This window comes from Kogia breviceps, chromosome 3 (genome assembly GCF_026419965.1).
Source record: "Kogia breviceps isolate mKogBre1 chromosome 3, mKogBre1 haplotype 1, whole genome shotgun sequence".
NCBI classification, from domain to species: Eukaryota; Metazoa; Chordata; class Mammalia; order Artiodactyla; family Physeteridae; genus Kogia; species Kogia breviceps.
In genome coordinates, this window is record NC_081312.1 from 27,982,022 (window position 1) to 28,003,073 (window position 21,052).

A 21,052-nucleotide genomic window follows, 5' to 3' on the forward strand; every position below is an offset into this window, starting at 1 on the left:
GGGAGGAAAAAAATAGGTCAGGGACGAAGATGATGCCAAGGTTTCGGGCCTTGGGAGGCTCATGGGGATCTGAGGTGAGCATTGAGGGATGAAGAGGAGAGATCCTAAAGGAACTGGGGAGGTAGTGGGGCGAGGAAGGGAGCCCGGAACTACAGAACTGGGTAGATAATGAGGCAAGGAGAGGGAAGTGTGGAGCTGAGGCTTTCCCATAGCTGTGAAGGAGCAGTGTCTCAGGGAGAGAGCTGAGCATTCTGGGAATTGAGATGGCATTCACCCCAAAATGCAAGGTGCAGAATTCAAGGAGATCCTTAGGGCCAGCCTTAAAGGCAGCAAGCACATGAACTTGGACCAGTAACTCCCACCAGGAACTCAGTTTTTCTCTCTGAAAATGGGTCTAATGATACCAGCCCTCCCTACTTGATGGGATTACCCTGTCGTTCATTCAGTTAGCCATCCATTGAACACGTATTTCTTTTCTTTCTATCTTTCTTTCTTTCTTTTTAAAAAAATATTTATTTATTTATTGGCTGTGCTAGGTCTCAGTTGTGGCACTTGGGATCTTTTTTGCTGTGTGAGGGATCTTCGTTGCAGCATGAGGGATTTTTTTTTTTTTTTTTTTTTTTTTTTTAGTTGCAGCATGTGGAATCTTTAGTTGTGGCATGAGAACTCTTAGTTGCAGCATGCAAACTCTTAGCTGCGGCACGTGGGATCTAGTTTCCTGACCAGGAATGGAACCCGGGCCCCCTGCATGTGGAGCATGGAGTCTTAGCCACTGGACCACCAGGGAAGTCCCTGAACACGTATTTCTTGGCTGTCTATTAGAGGCAAGCACTGTTCTAGGTTTTGGGGAAACAGGGGTTAGCCAGGCAGGCAGGATTTTTCCTGTGGGCTTTGAGTTTCTCCTGAAGCTGCAAAGTCTAGAACGATAAGGACTAAATATTCTCATGTGCCGAAGAGAAGTACTAGGCGTCTTACTAAAGGCAGAACCAGTTCAACAACTATCAAGATACATCCCTGGACTCCAGCCTGCGAATAAAAAGGGATTGAAGAAAGTCATTGAGTCAGAGAACAGTTGCATTAGTAAGCAGGGCTGAGATTTCCCCTGAGGATACTCCCCAAGCAAACCAAGTGAACAGGGCCCTAAGAAAACCAGTCATAGAGACTGGGGGCCTCCAAAGAAGAGGAAACTAGCATGACTCCCTATAACTCTGCCTCCACTGTTGCTAGCTGAGGTGCTAGAAGCTGCAAGCATCCCAATGCACCAAAGCACAGCAAGAAAGTTCCTGGGAGAACCCAACCTATGTCTTTAGGAATTGGGGATGTACATAAATGAAGAGGCTTGTGTGCATTTTCTGTCTGGAAAATTCTGACTGTGGAGACTGGCTGGAGTGGCCCTTATAGCAGGATGAGATGCAGCCAGCTCACCGCTGGTTTGCTAGCATGGACATGAAAGTCCCATGGGGAGCAGGGGACACAGGGAAGTTATCCAGAGAGTGCCTCGCTATGGTAGTGCAGGGTGGAGATCATGCAGAGAGCTTCCCAAGAACCCACAAATGTGCCCATGGAAGAGCCAGAGCTTGGTACCTGTCAGCCAAGGGCACCTGTCACACAGGACTTTACCATTTTCCTCCTAACACCTCTCCCCCAACCCTGATGTGGAGAAGCCACAGCAGAAAAGGAAAGTCAGAAAATCGGACCACACCCCACTCTCCCTAGTACGTGATCTTGAGCCAGGGGGCAGGCCTGTGGAGGGAGAGGAGGGGTATTAAATTGTACATGAGATTGATTAAATTGGATGAGGTTTTGATTTGGACAGAACCAGACTTTTTAGTGCCTGGAAATTGGTCTTAATTATAGAAATGAAACTGTTCTTGTGACTAACGGCGATGGGCAAGCCAAGGACTCTGCTTGAGATGCCATTAAGGGTGGAGAAGAGAAATTCACCATAATATGGTTGAAGGCAGTGAGGGGAGAAAAATAGAGTTGTTTCCTGATTGTCCCTCTTCAGGTTCAGCCCATTCAATAAATCAGTTATACAGGTAAACAAACAATTTCAACTACTCTAGAGCAATGAAGGTGAAACAGGATGAGGTATTAGAAAGCGATGACTTGGGAGTGGGAAGCCTCCTCTAGGTTGGTGGGGTCAGGGATGGCCTCTCCAGGGGGTGATGTTTGAGCTGAGAGGTGAAGTGATGAGCGTGTCCTGTAAAACATCCTGGAGATGAGTGTTTCAGGGAGAGAGGGAAGTGGGAATTAACTTAGCCTGTTCAAGGAGTAGAGAGGAGGCCAGTGCAGCTGCAGTGTGGTGAGTGCCCCAGCAAGAGGTGAGATAGATCAGAGAGGGGGCCAGTCCTGCAGGGCTTTGGAGGCCAAGGTCAAGAGTTGAGGCTGTTTTTCAGCATTAGACTGGGTCTGTCCTTTGTGTGGTGTGGGTCCTTATAAACTGGTGCCTTCCCACCTGCTCCGTCCCTTTTCCTCTCTAGGAAGCAGTAGGCTGCAGAAATGCAGGGGCGGGTGGGGTGCTTGGGGGAGGCAGCCATGGTTGCCAGGCCTTTAGACTTTAGGGCAGGGGACCATGGTGTGAGTGATGAGCTGACTGTTGGGGGTACTAAGATGGGTGGCCGCTGGCATTCTAGCACCCCTGCCCTCTCCCTGCCACCACAAGAAGATGTGAGCACACTCACTGCATCGATCAGAAGCTCATCGAATCCCCAGGGAGTGAGGGGCTGGATGGGAGTCTAGGGAATGCATCTGAGCCGCAGGCTGGAGGACTGGATTTCATTCACTTCTTGGACACACGCTGTCTCCTTGAGTGACCTTATTCCAGATCCTCCATGTTTATTCCCCTGTGGAAGACAAGACACCTCTTGTAGGATCCTCCGCCATCAACACCTCAGGCCTAGGCTCGATCGTGACGCAGCAGGAAGGGGATTAAGATCAAGGAGCTAAGGCGGCTGGCAGCGACTGGTCTCTGCCGGCCGCAGGATAGCCAAGGACGCGGCCTAGTCCACTAGAGGGCGCGCGCCCCCAGGGGACCTTCCAGCGCTCCCGCGTCCCACGGCGGCGAAGGCAGGCGAGCTGCCCCGTGCTGCCCCAGCTCTAGCCGCACCCCCGGCCGACGCCCCCAGTGGCTCGGGCGGGAAGCGAAGGGTCCGGTGCCCGGCCTTTGGGTCCTGTCTCTGTCATGCCGTTCTTGGTACCTCTCCTGACCTCCTTCAGACCTTCGAGGCTTCAGCCTTGGTCATCGAACAGGGAGTTTGTCCCTGAGGTTAGGGGCGGGAGATAAACTCCGGACAGGTCAGCAGTTCAGCTTGCCCAGGACTAGAGAAAGGTGGCTTGGGTGCCCCTGTCCCGGCAGGCGTCATCTCGCCTACTAGCCCTCGGGCCGGCCCTGCGTCGCCCCCAGCTCCTCACGGGTTAACACCCCTCGCCGCCCGCTCGCTTCCCCGTGCCAAAGTGGGTGTTGCTGGAATTCCTCTCTCCCTCTCCTGTAATGAGGGGGCTGAGCTGTCCCTCCGAGGAGGGGGCACGGTGTGGATAAAAGAGACGAAAAATCAGGGGGAGGTTTCCAAAAATAAAACCCTCCGGTTCCCATTCAGAAGGCTACAGTGACGGGGAGAAGGCGCGGCGGTGCAACAGCCGTGCCCACCCAGCTAGAGACGGAGCGCGGCCGCCGGGCTCATTGCGCTCAGCCCCGGGCCGCTCCCGCAACCTGGCCCTCGCTCCACGGAGAGCCTGGCCCGCAGTCTGATTCGGGGCCCCCTGGACGGGGAGAGGCGGGCCACCGGGAGGGGACCGGAGCGCGGCCAGAGGGCGGCCAGGCGCACAGACTGCGAGCCCCGGGGCAGTTACCCGCGCGCGCCGCTTTCCGGGCGCCCCGGCGCCATGAGGCCCCCAGCCACCACCCGCTGCCCCGGGCGCGTCCTTCGGAACCCCTGGAGGAGCTTCTTGCCTCTCACCCTGGCTCTCTTCGTGGGCATGGGTCATGCTCAGAGGGACCCGGTGGGCAGATACGAGCCGGCTGGAAGGGACGCGAGTCGGCTGCGGCGCCCCGGGGGCAGCCACCCCGCAGCAGCTACAGCCAAGGTGTACAGTCTGTTCCGGGAGCAGAACGTGCCCGTTCCGGGTTTGCCGCCCGCGGAGCGGACCCAACCTGGCTGGGGGAGCCCCAGCAGGCCCGCCGAGGCGGAGGCCAGGAGGCCACCCCGCGCGCAGCAGCCGCGGCGAGTCCAGCCACCTGCGCAGACCTGGAGAAGCCGGCCCCTGCGCCAGCAGCAGTCCGCACCCCGGGCCCGGGCCCCCCCGGCTCTCCCGCGCCTCGGGACCACGCAGCGGCCGCGGGCTGCGCGAGGGCGGCTAACGGGGTGAGCACGGGAGAGGGAAGCATGGGGGCTGGGGGAGCGAGGGCCGGTCTCCCGTACGCTCGTTCGTGGAGGCATGTGCAGGCTAGAGGAGAGGGCGCCGGGCTCTGTCTTTCGTCCCTCAGTCCTCAGTACTGCGGAGAAACAGACCGAGGTCCCGGAGCTGGGGCTCCCTCTGGCCCACTCTCAAAGAGTTGAGAGGAAAGAGAAACACCATCCACACCCTTTCGTACCAGCTCGCCCAGACCCGACGTTAATCCTTTCCCAAGGCGCCAGTGCATTCGCCCGCCCTCCTCCCTCCCGCCTCCAACCGATGCCTGCTGACGCCCGTAGCAGTGCGGGGATCTGAAAGGGATCGGGGAGAGGGCAGCGGGGTGGGCGTTCCACGCGCTTGAGGCCCGGGGGAAGCTGAGCGGGCTTAGAGCGCTGGTAGGTGGAGGATGTCGGGGGCTCCAGAGCGCGAGGGCAGATGCATCTCCAGGAAGGAGGCTGGCAACGAAGCCTGCGCAGCGGGACGAGTCTGTGGGTTGCGGCAGAGGTCGGCCTGGGCCCGCGGATGGCTGGACGTGGAAGTGGGTGTGGGACCGGGGGCACTTTGGGCAGGAAGCCTGCTCGCGATGTGGCTGTGGCACTGTGGGTCCGTGGGGGAGTGGGTCTGTGTGTGCCCTTGTGCAGCTAGGTGTCAGCGCGACTCGCGCACTTTGCAGGGCTAAGTCTCCCCCCTACCCTGAGACTACCAGCTGCTTGATGGAGGCTTCCTCGCAGCGTGGGAAAGGTTCCCCAGTAACCCCCGGCCCCACTGAAGATCCTCATGGCTGCAGGAGGCTCAGTCTTGCCTGAGTATGACAGGTGCCTCCAGAAAGGAGGGCACTGGAGGCCCCGGGCAGTGCGGGGCTGCAAGGGGACACCATCGGGGAGGCTGGGAAGGAACCTGGCAGCCCTTCTCAGCTTGGGCCCTATTTGCCAGTTGGGTTCAGCCCCCTGGTTCATAGCATGAAGGACACTGCAACCCCTGTTCTACTCCCGAGGATGTTCTTACCGCCTCTCCACTCACTATCTTCCTAGGCTGCAGCACTCTTCTCCTGTATTCCTCTGCTTAGAGAGACCTTCTTGACTACTCCTGCCCCACCCTCTCTCTTCCTTCACCCTGCTCTACGTTTCTTCATAGCACTTATTCCCATTGGACATATTCTGTTTCTGTTTCTGCATTTATGGTCTGGTCTCCCAGCCCACACTAATGTAAACTCTATGAAAAGAGAGGCTTTGTTTTGTGCATTGCTGTGTCACCAGTGCCTAGAACAGTGTTCGTATATAGTTGCTGCTTGTTAAGTATCTGTTGAGTGAGTGAATGAATTCCCCGCTGCCCTTGGAAGGCCCAGCTTAAGGCAGACAGAGTAGACCCGAGCACTGCCAAGTCGCTTACACAGAGGATCAGTCAGTGGGTGGTAATGGCCTGTGCAAGTGAATACATACTTCTTAAGAGCAAGTGTGCAGGGCCTGGGATAGGGGATGGGGCCCCGAGACAAAGGCATTGTTCCTGCCAGGAGGGCAACTCAATTACTTCAAATCGAATTGGAGAAATGAACAGATAGGCACTGGTGAACATGCTTTCTAGTACCAGAAGCTTCACGTTAAGCACAAAGGAATGGACGGCCGTAGCTGACGAGTCCAGAGGAGAAGGAGGCCCTGTGAGCAGGAGCCCCTGGGGTTCGATGCACGGCACGTGGGGAAGCAGAGGGGAAGTGGCAGGAGTGGGGTCCCGAGGTGTAGCACTGCCCAAAGACAAGGGTTTTTTGCTGTTGGCACTGGCCTAGGGGCAGGACTGCACCCTGGTGTAGGGGAGCCACAGGGCTGAGGCTGGAGGCATAGGTTGAGCCAGATCATGGAGGAGCTTATACTGTCAGCATTCGGGTGGGAGTTGCGGGGAGATGGGATAGTGGAGTGGGGGTGGGAGGGTGCGCTATTCGCAGTTGTGAAATGAGGTGGTGATGAGCAAAGCAGATTGCCACCATGATAAGGCTGGTAGATGTACACAAGTGTGTAAGGACCTGGGCTGGGTGCCACCCACGATCACTTGCCCCCCACAATCACTTGCCATATACAATCACTTGCCATATATCACATCACATGCTGGGCTTGGCTCCTCCCCCAGATTATTTTCTGCAGCTTTGATAAAGGGTGGGTTCCTCTGGCACTCCAGCTAGCCACTCCAAGTCATCTGGGGAGGGGCTGAGTGGCAATCTTGTCCATTGGCTTCCTCTCCCCAAGTCCATTCTAGCTCATGGCTTCTGGCCAGGCTGGCCGCTCTGGCAGTTGCCTTGTGAATTGCTCAGGGCCAAGGGCTAAGTGCCACCTGCTGGTAAAGCTTGGAATTGCATCACCACTACGGGGGATTCTTCATTCAACAAACGTTTGGAAGGTCTCCTAATATGCCCGGCACTTTGCTGGACCATGGGGATTCAGCAGTGGCCAAGACAGCCTCTGTCTCCGTGGAACTTGCAATGTAGTGGGGTTTTATTGCACACAATGAAGATTTTAAGTGTGCACCAGGCACAGTGCTAGGTGTCTGTAACACAGTGTAACCTGACCAGAAACAATTCTTGCACTATTGAAATTAGGGGACTTTTTAAGCCATTGTCTCCCAGCATTCAGTGTTTCTTAAGCTTAGCCTCACAGCATACCACCTTAATAATATTTTCCTCTATCTTTTCCTCCTTGTTCTATTATTTTCTTAAAATTATAAACTGTTAAAATAACAGGATTTTGTGTTTTATTTATTTTTAAGTATTTTATATTATGAAGTTTTATACAGACCTACAAAAAGTATTGGAAATAATACAACTAACAATCCAGCTTTTTCAAACCTTAATATTTGGACCTATTTTGCTTCTGATTTTTTTAGTCGAAATATCTTCTATAAATTTGTCTCCCTCTCTCCCCAGAGTTAACCACTACCTTGAATTTACCCATGATTCCAATCTGTGTTTTTATACCATTACTACAGATGCATGCATCCATAACATACACAATATGGTTCTGCATATTTTAAACTTAGATAAGAGGTACTATGCTGCATTATTCCTCTACATTTTGCTTTCTCCAATCCTCATTAGATGTTTGAAATTTAACTACATTAATATAATCAGCCCAAGTTTATTCATTTTAATTGTTGGTTATTATGTCATTGTCTGAATATACCACAGTTTATTTATTCATCCTTCTGTTTTTGGACACTTAGATGAGTTACATATTTTGGTATTACAAACAGTGCTTGGCATTTTCCTACATAAATAAATCCATTTTCAAGGACACTTTGTATCACTATAATAAGCTGAAAATAGTACCACTTGTCATAAAGAGAAAACTGAAATGAAAACAAAATGTTCTCAAAGTCTAGTCAAATACCATTATCATAGGAAGTTCAGCCCTGTAGTTCTCCCTATTGGAAAGGGCAATTGGCAAGGGCTGGAGAGAGAACCTGGCGTGAAGACCCAACCTCCAACAGAGATTTGTGTGTGTGTGTGTGTGTGTGTGTGTGTGTGTGTGTGTGTGTGTGTGGTACGCGGGCCTCTCGCTGCCTTGGCCTCTCCCGTTGCGGAGCACAGGCTCCGGACGTGCAGGCTCAGCGGCCATGGCTCACAGGCCCAGCAGCTCCGCGGCATGTGGGATCCTCCCGGACCGGGGCACGAACCCACGTTCCCTGCATCGGCAGGCGGACTCTCAACCACTGCGCCACCAGGGAAGCCCCCGACAGAGATATTTTTCCCAATGGTCTAATCAGACTAGAACGATCACTAAAAAGGGAATCACTTTCTCGCTGTGTGATTCAGCATTGTTGCATGTTGTGATTATGGAAACGTCACACTCCCTTTCCTACCAGAAGTGTGTTGGGAAACATTGGATTAAGTGAAACAAAGAGGTATTAAAAGTACACCACATGTCAGGCACTATGTTAGACTCTAGGGGCACAAAGAGGAATAAGAAAGAACCCTCAAGGTACTCAAGACAGAGACATGCAGCAACAGCCTGAGGTAATCAGTGCTAAATGGTGTGACGGCTGGAGAATGGGGAAGGCTGGGTCGATGTCAGGGGAGTTTTTTTTTTTTTTTTTTTTTTTTAAACATCTTTATTGGAGTATAACTGTTTTACAATAGTGTGTTAGTTTTTCCTTTACAACAAAGTGAATCAGTTATACATATACATATGTTCCCATATCTCTTCCCTCTTGCATCACCCTCTCTCCCACCCTCGTCAGGGGAGTTTTTACGCAAAGGAGGTGACATTTGATTTGGAAGTCTTGGAGCGGTGCCACGGATTTCTGTCGGCAAAGAAGAGAGGGAAGGCAGTCTAGGCAGAGAGAGCAGCTTAAGCAAAGGCATCAAAATGTGCCCACATACAGTGCAGCTGGGGGACAACAAACTTCGTATATTTGGCGGATCATAGTTTTGGTTGTAGGTGGCCATGGAGATAAGGGGGGAAGGGGGGTGATTAGACTCCACAGGCAGGAGGGGTCCGGTTGGCTTTGTAGAGGCCAGTGGAGAGCCTTGAGGCGTCTATAACAAAGGACCAGTATGATCAGATTTGTTCCAGGTGGAACAGCAGCTGTCCTAGGCTGTTAGCCAGAGGGGTTGGGCAATGATGCTGGATACTGGGCTAATGTTTGCTGAGTGGTGTGGCCTGGAAGGCTGGGCTTATGTAATCTCTGAGTGGTATCTTCCAGAGAGTCAGAGCCACTGAGTCATTGGCCCCAGCTAGTCAGTTGGACATTTGCTCTGTCCAACTAGCCAGAGCCCTTGGAATGGTATCTCCCATCGGGCACCTCCCTGAGCCTGTACCCAAGACTCTGGCTGGGCTCCTGTATCCCTCTCGAGTGCCCGCTTAGCCAAGTCCTGCCCCCCTGCTTGGCAGCTTTGATTCTGACCAGTTCTCACTGTGGCCCTGACGGCCTTGAGGGCTCTACCGGGGTCAGGCACGGCAGGCCAAGCTGCTGCCTTCCTACAGTCGGCTCCATAGCCATTCTGAAGGCATCTAGGGTACCAGCAGTCTCAGGGGGCCTCCTTGAGCTGGGCTCCACGCCATGACCTCTCAGCCAGGTGGGCCCCTCAGTCCGTGATCTCTGGACTCCCACAGACCCTAGTTTTTAGAAAACTCCCAGGGCATGCCGTCTGCTTCCTTCTCAAAGACCTCTCAGGCCTCTAAGAGGCCTTGTCACCACCACAGGGGGTAATGACTCACCAATGGGTGGGTAGTCCCCCCTCCAGCCAAGGCACACACTCAGAAGCCCTGACTGTGAGGACCAGCCCCTTCCCCAGAACCCAGTGACTTGCGTCCTGATGGGAAAGAGGCCTTCAGGGAACCAGGAAGCCGATGAAGGCAGAGGTCCAGAGGGGCTTCGAGGTGGCTGAAATGGCACAGCCCTTGCCTGGGACGACATTCTGGGGCCTCCCTGGGGGGCAGCTCCCCACAGCTTTGGGCCAAAGGGCCAGAAACGGGCCTCAGCTTTTTCAAGCTGCAGGAATTTATTTTGAATGTTTCGTAAGGTTTCAAAAACCACACAAGCTTTGAGGGCCACACAAATGTCAAACGAACTCCCAAGTGGGACCAGATGCTCACCATGCCGGCCACAAAGGTCACAGAAACGGCCCCCTGGTCTGTCCTTCACCCCACCCTTGGGCTCTGTACCTCTGCTGCCCCGCTCACCCTGAGTTTCAGCGAGTGCTCAGCAGACGATTGCTGGTGGCAATGATGGCGTCTGTGAAGCAGAGCCAGGCCCAGCCTGAGCTGAGGGGTCAGGGCCCCAGAGGTCTTCTCCAAACAGAGCCCTTCTCGGGAAGTCACCTCTGTCCGGGCATTTGGGTCTTTAGATTGACAGTCAGGGTGGGTGAAGGATACGGGTGCTGCAGGAGCCTCACTCAGCACCTGAGGGCAGAGTTTGGGTGAGTTGGGTGAGTGGCCCCGGTGGCAACTGCTGGTCAGTGTCTCCTGCAGGTGTCTCAGTGCCAGCACCAAGGAGTAGCTGGGGGAAGGACTATCTCCCACCAAGTAAGTCCTACCAGCCTGCCCCAATAAAAAGTGTGCTCACCATGCAGAGCGGCTTACCCCGGGTCCCCAGCCCCACCTTCCTACCAGCTTGCCACTTCCTCAGCTCCTCTTAAAGAGAAATTCTGGAGCTGCAGCTCCTCTGTCCCACCCAGTGCTCCGTCTGACCTGCACCAGCCTGCCGGAGGGCTAAGGCTCCTCCCAGTGTGCGTTTGTTGGCAGGTGATGCACATGTATGTCCTTAAGGCTGTTTGGGGTGTGTTTTCCAGCTTCCCTTGGATTATCAGCATTTGTTGGCAAGGGCCATGGTGAGCGTTTTTTGGTGAGAGACCATGTGGAGTTGGAGTGTGACTTAGAGTTGGGTCAACTGAGGTTTGAGTCTGTCTCTGGCATTTACTTATTGTTTAGTCTTGGCAAGTGACTGAGTCCCTCCGAACTTGCTTTTTGATCATCGTGATGCCTGGGCCAGTGTGTCAGGGGCTATATATCCTATCTCATTTAATCCTCACAACAACATTAAGCAGGTATTGTTATCTCCATTGTACAGATGAAAAGAATGAGGCTCCCCAAGCTCATGCAGAGAATGGCAGAGTCAGGATCCAATCTTAGATGCGAAGGACCCCAAAGCACCCGCCCGTGGGCCATGCGGCATCCCTAGAGAAGGGGGACAGTGCCCGGCCTGGCAGAGTTCCCCCAGGCCCTGCCTGTAGAGGGTGGGACCATCAGAAGGGCTCTGTGAATAGTCCCGCTCTGAGCACCCTATGCTGACCCTGTTTTGGTGACCCTGCAGGAGGAATGTCTGCGGGGGACAGTGCTGCCCAGGATGGACAACAGCAAACAGTACCAACCACTGTATCAAACGTGAGTGCCTCCACCACATCCACCCTCTCCCTCTCTCTTCCTTGAGCTGGGCGGGGCACGGGGACTCCAGAACCTGTGCGGGGAGCACAAGTATCTTCCCCAATCTGCCTCCTGAGCAGGTAGCCCCTCTCCAGCGGGGAGGCAGTGGAAGAGAGGAGATTGAAAAATGCCTCCAGGGCATTCCCTGGTGGTCTGGTGGTTAGGACTGGCGCTTTCATTGCCAAGGTCCTGGGTTCAATCGCTGGTTGGGGAACTAAGATCCCACAAGCTGCATGGCATGGCGAAAAAAAAAAAGGCTCCAACTGAAGATGACTTTTCAAACAAAATCCCCTCTCTTGTTTGTAAAGCTTCCTATATTCCGCACCTGCTGCTCCACTGTGTTGGGGCTCCTCCCCAACTTGCCCTGTGGTGCTCACATACCCCTGTGGTCTGCGGGACACACCTGGCCCCAGAGCCTCTGCATCGCACATTCCTGGGGGGACCACTCCCAGTGCCATGCTAGGGGAATCCACCTCTGCTCTGGCCCCTGGCCCCTGGCAGGCATCCTACCAGGAAGGTCAGATGAGGCTTTGATCCTGTGTCTGGAGCAGTCTTCCTTTGGACCACTCCAAAGCCTGGCAGGCTGGCCCAGATGAGAAGAAAGAGGGTAGTCCTCTTAGTTATGTGGAGACCAGGGAGTGAGGTAGGAAGAGCCGGGCTCTGTGCTCTAGCCTCCACTGATGGCGCCCTCGGAGGAAGTGACAGCAACACGAGAGCCAGTGGCTACGCAGCACTCGCTCTGTGCAAGACTCACTTCACACGTGCTTTGGGGCGGGGAGAGCCACTCACCTTTTGGCGGGTGAGGAAACTGGGGCACAGACAAGTCACGTGCTCAAGGTCACATGGCCTGGAAATGGCAGGATTTGAACTCAGGTAACCTGACTCTAGGGTCCCTCTTCTTAATCTCCACACTCTGCTGCCAGATATCTTACCTCATCTTTCTGGACCTCACTTTCTGCATCTGTGAACTGGGGATGGCCGTGTACTACTATTTCCTTTGTTACTCCTCCTCTACCTCCTGTTACTACTACCATCATCACCTCTACCATTACTACTACTACTACTACTACCTCTACTACCATCACTACTACTACAGCTGCTGCTGCTGCTATTACCACTACTACCACCATTACTACTACTACCACCATTACTACTACTACTACCACCATCACCACCACTACTACTACTACCACCTCTACTACCATCACTACTACTACAGCTGCTGCTGCTGCTACTACCACTACTACCACCATTACTATTACTACCACCATCACCACTACCACTACTACTACCACCTTTACTACCATCATGACTACTACAGCTGCTGCTGCTGCTACTACCACTACTATCACCATTACTACTACTACCACCATCACCACTATCACTATTACTACTACCACCTCTACTACCATCATTACTACTACAGCTGCTGCTGCTGCTGCTGCTGCTACCACAACTACCACCATTACTACTGCTACCACCATTACTACTATAACAACAACTACTACTACTACTACTAGCTAACAGCCGAGGATTTACTATACGCCCAACACTGTGCTAAGCTCTTCACATGCATCGTCTTAGTTAAGTCTCCCAATCCTATAACATGAGTATTTACTGATCATCTATCCTACTTATAGTCGAGGAAACTGAGGCTCAGTTTGGTTAGGAAACGTGCCCGAGGAGACAGTAGTACTCTGAGTCCTGGAGCTGAGGCCCGGGGTGGGATTTGGGGCTGGAGATGAAGAGGAGGGCCCATAAGTTCTACAGAGCTTAGCAAAGGGTGTTGCTGAGGTTTGAGCTGACGTTGGGGAGAGTGGCTTCAGAGCAGGTGGGCTTCTCCACAGCTGCCCGAGGGGTCTGGACATGGGCCTCGCTCTGGCCCTTCAGCCCTGAAGATTCTCAGTTTCCTAACTTTCTAATGACTTTCCAGCTCATTCTCTGCCAATCTGGGGTTTCCACACTGGAAACTCGAGGTTGGGTGAATCTGCAGATTGTCAGAATTGACGTGTGTGTGCACGCTGGCGCCCTGAGCAGGGGGTGCTGCTCCAGCCTGCTGTCAGTATCCACTCCACCCCAGGGGGCCTCAGCCCCATTGTTTCTCTCCCCAGCCCTCTGCTGCTCCCCTGGTCATACCTGTGACCCTGGCACACAGGCTGGCAGTGCTCCTGGAGGAATTGCCACTGGGCCTTAGCCTTTCCCACACGAAGTTAGCTTGCCCACTGAAGGTCTGTGTGCTAATTAGCTGGGCCCAGCACTGTTTGCTTGCTGCTATTTTGCTGCTAATGAGCCTGATGGGAACCACGTGGGCAGTGGGGTGTTGGCCCTGGATGGCTAGGTCCGGAGCTCTGTCAAATATGGGGCTCTTGGTTCCACACCCTGTCAGCTGGCTCTCCTGCTTTCCCCCGTGGTTTGCGTCTCCCTATCCCCTCCCCACAGCTGCCCTTCTGGCTGGAGCAGAGGCTGCCAATGCCGGGGAATGCTCATGACTCTGGCCTAGTGGTTTCCCACATGTGGGGTGTCTCTCCTGGCCTGGCCGCGGTGGGGTGGTGACAGGGAGGGGTACGTGACATGCCCCCAACTGCCAAGAATAAAGTCTAGTCCCAGAACAGTGTGGTGACTCAATCCATCCCCTGGTCTCTCCCAGATATCTGTGGCTCCAACCCACTGCCCAAGCATAGCGAGAGATGGACTTTGTCCCCTGGACCACCCCCGACTCCCACTTGCCCCCTCTCACAGACTCCTAGGGTGCTGTAACATACCAGCCATCTCCTTGGCAAGCCCCTCTCTTCATCCCTGTCCAGTCACTGGACCTTGGGGACCCACTGTGTCTGCAGGTGTCCACTGCTAGAAGCCCAGCTGCTCTCTGCACCCTGGAGGGGTCTGGAGCTGTGCCCCCATCTCCTCCTCTGGTCTTGGTATCTGCCTTTCCTTCTGTGGCTTTGCCAGCTCTGCCACACAATTTGTGTTTTTATGTATTAGTGGAGGCAGCTGACTGGGGCCTGCCAGCCCTCTCAGCTGAGGGGAAGCACTGTAGGGTGTGGGGTGCCGGGGTCCTGTTTACAGTTAGGGTTTTTGGAAGACTATCCAGTCTTCCCAGACTGGCTCGCCCCAATGCACACATAGCCTTTGGGAGGCTTCTGAAGGCTCATACTGCAGTAGAGGATTTGAAGAATTCTTTGGCTTCTCATTTTATCTCAGCTTAGATGCACGGGGGCTGGGGTTGTTCTGGGGAGAAGGCTATTGAGGAGGGGGCTAGGTGGATTACCGTCTTCCCCTCCACCCCAGCAGTAAGGCTCCAAGGTAAGAGCATGTGCTTTAGATTCTGGTGCCAGATTCAAGGAGTCACGGATTTGAATCCCAGCTCTGTGTCCTCAGGCAAGTGCCTGGCCCTCTTCCAGCCATAGCGCCTCACCTATTAGGTGGGTATAACAATCTTTATAGAGCTGTTTTTGAGAATTAATAATAATAACACACTGCAGCTCTTACTGTGCATCAGAACTTTATTATTAATTTTTCATCCTCACAACAAACCTGTAAACTAGATTTGATCTTTATCCCCATTTATAGATGAGGTTAACTATTTGTCCAAGTCATGCAGCTGGCAATCAGTAGAGCCCGGGTGTGAATCCAGGTAGCCTGCTCCAGAGGATAGGGCTTAACACCGTGCTCCTGGGAAATGAGCACGTGTGTGTAGAGAGCCTGGAACATGGTAAGTTTAGTTGTTATTTTAACCTAGACCCAGGAGGCTGTGCTGCCTGCCTGGGTTTAAATGCCAACTCCATCACTTAGCTACAGGACTCTGGGCAAGATGCTTAAGCTTTCTGTGCCTCAGTTTCTTTTCCTGTGAAATATGACTAATATTAGGCCCTGCCTCAGAGAATTCTAAGGAACAATTGAGATAACTTAGGGCAAGTGTTTCGTTCAAGGCCTGGCATGTTCTGTGTGTTCTGTATATGTCTGGCCTTGATGTTGAGAGCAAGGACTGTGTCTAACAGCCCACAACATGCAGCACAGTGACAAGTGTTCATTGAATACAATGTAAAGGCTCAACAAGCATGTGTTGAATAACACAGGGCCTTTCCCAGGCCTGTGCAGAGAAGTCCCCTTCTGCTGCCCCGGATTGATCAGCCCTTTTGGAAAACTCCCCACGGTGCTCAGGAGACCCTGGAATGGCCTAGGCATTTGTGCTTGCCTTTAAGTCCCAAGCCTGTGTGCGCATGGGGCCATTAGAACCACACGCCTCCTGGACCACATCTCAGTGCCGTGAAGACCCTCATCCCTCCTGACCTGGGCTTCTCCTGGGCTTCCCTGAGGGAGTTCCCCTGGCCCACCCATCCCAGCCCTGTAAATGACCCCATCCCAAAGGGCAAGACTACAGCCACCCTACTTTGGAGCCAGAATCCCCGAGTTCAAACCCTTGCTCCATCACTTACTAGCATGGTGATCTCAGGCACGTTGCTGGACTGCTCTAAGCCTCAGTTTCTCTCATATGTCAAATGAGGATCAGAGTAGCACCTGTAGTAGTTATAAGAATCTACAGAGGAGATATATGCAAAGAAATCGACCTCATAATGGTAAGTGCTGAACAAATGTTGGGGAAAAGGGTCAGGGCAGGGGTGGGATTTGCAGGTTCTTTACTGACTGGTTAGGAACTGCCAGGAGCCAGAGGTTTGAGTCTACATATGGCTCATCTCTGGGTGAACCATCCGATGAAACTCAGTAGTTGGTGGGAGTGGTGGAGAGGAAAATGGAAAGTGTTAAGGGGAATAATCCTATGACTTCAGTGGAGACCCAACTAACATGAAGGGTACAGACCTAACAAGAGACACTGCCCATCTCTCCCCTGACCATGTAGAGGTACCTTAGATCCTCCTGGCAAGCAGGTGTATGCCCCCAAGGCTTTTTGCTTAAAGGAGTATTTAGGAGATGCTTTTATTCAGGGGGTCCTGAAGCCAGGGGCTGTATCCTGTTGATACCAGCAGAGCGCCTATTTGATACATGTTTGTTAAAGGACTGAGTGGGTGAATGAGTTCACAGGTGACCTGGAGGTTTTCTTCTGCCTTCTTCAGCTGCCTCTTCTCACCTCCTTGGTTGGCTTCTCGTTTTCTACCTAACATCTTGATGTTGGGCTGCCTCAGGACTTTCCCCAGATCTTCTAAATCCCTCACGCAAAGAGGGGGCCATATGAAGCAAGCATAGCATTAATCGCCCCCCCCTCATTATTGAGTACTAGTAGACACTGTGCCAGACAATGAACACACAACAGTAAGAGTGGCAATGCTCACCGTGTGCCAGGGACCACGCTAAACCCTTCAACTCCCTTCACCCTGTGAGTGGTCATCACATCACTCTCTGTCCGGCCCCCTCCTGTGTCCCTGGCTGCTGTTTCTCCTCTCCCCAGCTACTAAACATTGGGTTTCCCAGGACCGAGTTCTGGGTCCTCTTATTTTCTTTCTCACTGCACTGCTCCTGGAATGATCTAATGCATTCTCGTGGATGTAAACATCGTCTCTGGGCTGATGACACTCAGATTGAGATACATCTTCTGCCAGACCTCTCCACCAACCACCAGGCTCCTTTCGTCCTGCTGCCTCCTCGACATCTGCTTTTGATGCCTCCCAGCCACCCCCACCCCAACTTGTCCCAAGCGAGCGCATCGTTTCCCTCCCTCTGAGCCAATATCCCTGCCCAGGTCTTAACCCATCCTGATAGAGGCATCTCCATCTGTGTGAATGCTTATTAAGCCAGACGGTTCAGGACACCTCCTCTTGCTCAGGCTGCTATCCAGTCCATCCCTGAGCCCTGTTTGCTTTACTTCCTAAATCTCTTGAGAGTCTGTTTGCTTCCCGCGCCCCCCCTGCCCCCCGCTGCTTCTCTAGTTCTGGGCACCAGCACGCTCGTCTGGGTGACTGACTGCTCCCACTGTCCCCTTACTCTCCAGTTCTTTCTCTGTAAATTAGATCATAACGCATCCTTACTGAAACCTTGCTGTGGCGGTGTGTCCAGCCTCGTCTGTCAGCCCCTCACTCACCAGATCCAGCCTGGGTTCCTGGAATGTGCTGCCCCTAGGCTGTTGCACCTGTTGCTCTCTCTGTTTGCTTTTCCTGTCTATGCGGCTGCTCCTTGTCTTCCTTTCCAGCTCCCCCTAACCGCTCTGTCTAGAGCTGCCCCCAGCAGCCTTGTTATTCTGGATCCTAGCCCCTATATTGTTTCTTCCAGCATTCATATCCCAATTTCTCTTCCTCTGCTTGTTTTTTGGCTTGTTTGATGAATTTCTGTAAGTTGGGGGCTCCATGAAGAAAAAGACACTGTCTGTCTTGCTTACCATCCTAAGCAAACAGTAAATGTTGGACGCACGCACGCTGAGACTCAGAGGTGAAGGAACTTGCCTGAGGTCGTGGGGTTGGAATTCAAATGCAGGTCTCTTTGACGGTAAGGCTGCTCTCTCCTCCACACTTCTGCCCTCGCCTTCATTGAGTTGTAAATGGGAATGGTGTACTCTTCCCCTCTCAACCTTCATGGGTCCTGGGCATGGAGCTGGTGTGGCTGCAGAAGGGCTTGGATGGCTCCATGTCAGCCACAGAACTGTCTTCCATGCCCTGGAGCTGCTCCCCTGGAAAAGGCTGGGTCCCCGGGCTTGTCCCTGATGGGGGCTGCTCCAGGACCCCATCTTCTCTCATCTCCCCAGCCTCTCTGGCACTGAGGCCTTTAAATCCCTGCCTCCTCCCAGACAAAGCCCTCAGGGCTGTGATGGGGATGGACAGGTAACTCATCTGCTCTAGGGCAGGAGCTACAGGCAAACCCAGGCCTCTGCCCTGGGCCATGAGCCCTGCCCAGTGGTCCCCTCCTCATGCCTGCTGGAGCCGGTGGGAATTGGGGCTGCTCTCTGCCCCAGCCCCTGGCCCCCAGCTGGCCCAGTATCTTGGCGTTTGTTAATGCAATTAGCAGGGCGGTCCATGCTGAGGGGCTGGGGCCAAGGTCTGACTCACAACCCTCCTTCCTCCCCTCCGGCCGCCAAACGGTAGAGGCCCTCTCGGCCTGCCAGACGGCGTCTGCAGAGTGTGCGCAAGGGGCCAAGAACGGCATCTTTCTCTCATTAAAGGCTTTTATGTGAACACAACTGCTATTTTGGAGCAGGGCGCTTGGCTGGCCCCTGAGCCCCAGGGCTGTTTCCAGCCATCCTGAGCTGCAACCCCAGAACAGCTGTGGTGGGAGTGGGCCGAACCCTTGAGGACCCGACTTCTCCCACAGCCTGGGGGCTCGGGGCTGAGGTCCGGGCTTGGGGGACACAGCCCCTGGGCAGAGCTTGGGTGTGGAGAGGATGAGTCCTCGGTGGATTCTGAGGGTGTGTGAAGGCCAGTGAGGGATTTCCTGGCCTCGGGGAGCTCTGGCATCAGGGTCCCCTTTCTGTGGAAACCAAAGGTCAAGGCTGTGAAGAAACAGCTCAGCGTCACAGGTGGACCCCCAGTTAAGTGAATTCCAAGGGAAAACTGAGGCCTCCGGGTAGGGGTCTAAGGGGAGGGGGGCACCCAGGGAAGGGCAGCCCTGAGGGTGGTAGGTGACCGTCCTGCCTAGAAAGGCCTCTGGGTGTGGAAGGGACAGGGCCCCATCCTGAGGGAGGGATCAGGTACTCAGTGGGGTGGTCCTTAGTGTCCCACTGACACAGAGTTTAGGAAAGATGGAGGTTTAATCTGAGGACCAGCTGATCCTCAGGTATGGGGGTGCTGGGCCCAGAGTCTAATCTGGAAGGTAGGTTCATCTCCCAGACAGGAGGGCCTGGTACTGAAGGCCTCGGAGGAGGGCACAGGCTTTAAGGGGCCCACCCTAAAGTGGGTGCCTCACCTAATGGAATTGACGGAGGAAGAAGGGATCTCTAGATCCCAGGAGAGAGAGCTGATGACAAAAGCCCTACCTGGCTGGGGTGGAAGGAGGTAGAGAGGGGACAGGCTGTATTTAACACCTGAAAAGCAGCCCTGCCTCTGCACCACAGTGCTTGGGGCGTTTCTCTAACCAGGGCCCACCTTGTCATTGCCTTTTCCTGGGAAAACGATCATGGCAGAGAAGTTCAGAAGCCCTCTTGCTTTTGCCACTAGGTGTGTGGTTTTTTTTGTTTTTTTGTTTTTTAACTTAGCATTGATGTCCAATACAACTTTCTGTGGAAACTTTCTGCGGAAATGTTCTATATCTTGCCAGCCAACATGGTAGCCGTGAGCCACATGTGGCTGTTTGAGCCCTTGAAATGTGTCTAGTGCAACTGAGGAACTGAATTTTAAATTTTATTTCATCAATTTCCATGTCAACAGCCATATATAGCTCATGGCTACAGCATTAGACAGCATTGGACAGCACAGCTTTAGAGAGTACAAAGTACTTCCATGATCTCTGTTGAGACTCACGCAACTCTTTGAGGCAGGAATTGTCAGACCCATTTTATGGATGAGACAGCTGAGGCACTGGCTGAGGCAACTCAGTGAGACGAGACGCGCCCAAGGTCACGCAGCTGGGATGTGGCTGAGCGGGGTGGGGGGTGGGGGGTCAAACCAAATCTTTCTGACTCCCGACCCCATGTTCTTTTTGCTACCAAGTCGCTGGTCACAAGGGCTCTGAGTGGATGGTAGGAGCAGCCTGCATGGTGGGAGCTGTTTCCAGACTCTCCCCCAGGCCTGCCCATTCTGCATTTGGTCTCCTCCCAAAGGCAGGGGTTTTGTTTGGAAAATCTGAGCAAACCTCTGCTTGACTGTTTTGGAGCAGAGTGTGAAGGTAGAAGGGGCACAGCCAGGAGTGGGGGGTTGTGGAGAACGATGCCTTCTAGTTCTTGTTTCAAAGTAATTTCAGGAGTTTTCTTTTTATTCCCCTCTCTTTTGGCATACTGCTACCTCCACAGAGCTGAACTCCCAAAGCTGAAACTTTCCACATGTCCAATCCTCAGTGAGAAAGAGAGTGCCAGGGGAGTGTGGAGAAGCCAGGGTTCAGGTGGAGCCCAAATTATGAATGGCTAAAGGCTGGCGTTGGCGAGCGGGCACAGGGAGGCTGGGAACAGCATCGCCTTCGGGCTCTGAGGATGCCAGCCCCTGGCAGGGAGGGGCTGGGTGTGTCCTCGATGGTTAAACTTGGACCTCGGTGGCACCATGCTCGATAACCTGTCACCAGTTGTCAATCACTGAAGACTCATTAAAGCCATATACCCCATCCTGTTGATTTCTCAAGTATAAGGCATGACCTTTGCCCTTGTGGGAAAATGGGAGGAATGAGGCTCCAAGAGCAAAACATGAAGACTGCCCGGCCTGCCATGGTTGGGAATTTTCTCTCTTAAAATTCCCACAGCACTGCATGAAATTGCCTCTCCGGGGTGCCTCAGCATTACCTTCCTTGCTTTATGCGATAGCCCCTGCCATGGGGCGATTCTGCGATGGCTGATCCCCTTTCTGATACTTCAGTTTTGAAATCTGTGCTCATTTGACTTGGGAATATTTTGCTTTGGTTTCTTTTAAACAAAAGGCACATGACCACCATCGCTGCCCCCTCCTTCCCAAAGGGTTCCAAACTTTTGGATTTCATGCACCAGGAAATATCCCCAAACATCTTAGGTACCAAAGTACAATAGCCAACTTTTCCTTTTGCTAAGTGAGGATATTAGAAAAACAAACTACCAGTTGCCGTCACCTTTAATTTTAAAAGAACATTTTAACACCAAAAAAGTAATAAAATAATAATCTCAAAATAAAAAAACACTTTTTAAGTGGGAAAAA

The 21,052-nt window shown here is 53.1% G+C and overlaps 1 protein-coding gene across 3 annotated transcripts in view; it reads left to right on the forward strand.

Annotated features, from left to right (window-relative positions):
- The first annotated feature begins 3,648 nt into the window (after positions 1 to 3,648).
- The window catches only part of LTBP2 (latent transforming growth factor beta binding protein 2), a 98,309-nt gene continuing 80,905 nt past the window's right edge, over positions 3,649 to 21,052 (forward strand). For 2 of the 3 annotated variants that reach the window (XM_067028087.1, XM_067028088.1), the window contains exons 1-2: positions 3,794 to 4,364; positions 11,191 to 11,261. In XM_067028087.1, coding sequence (XP_066884188.1) covers positions 3,886 to 4,364; positions 11,191 to 11,261 — 550 coding nt within the window. In that variant the 5' untranslated portion in view covers positions 3,794 to 3,885. Of the gene's footprint in view, positions 4,365 to 11,190; positions 11,262 to 21,052 lie in introns of all 3 variants that reach the window. The other variant, XM_059055759.2, reaches the window with a different exon arrangement.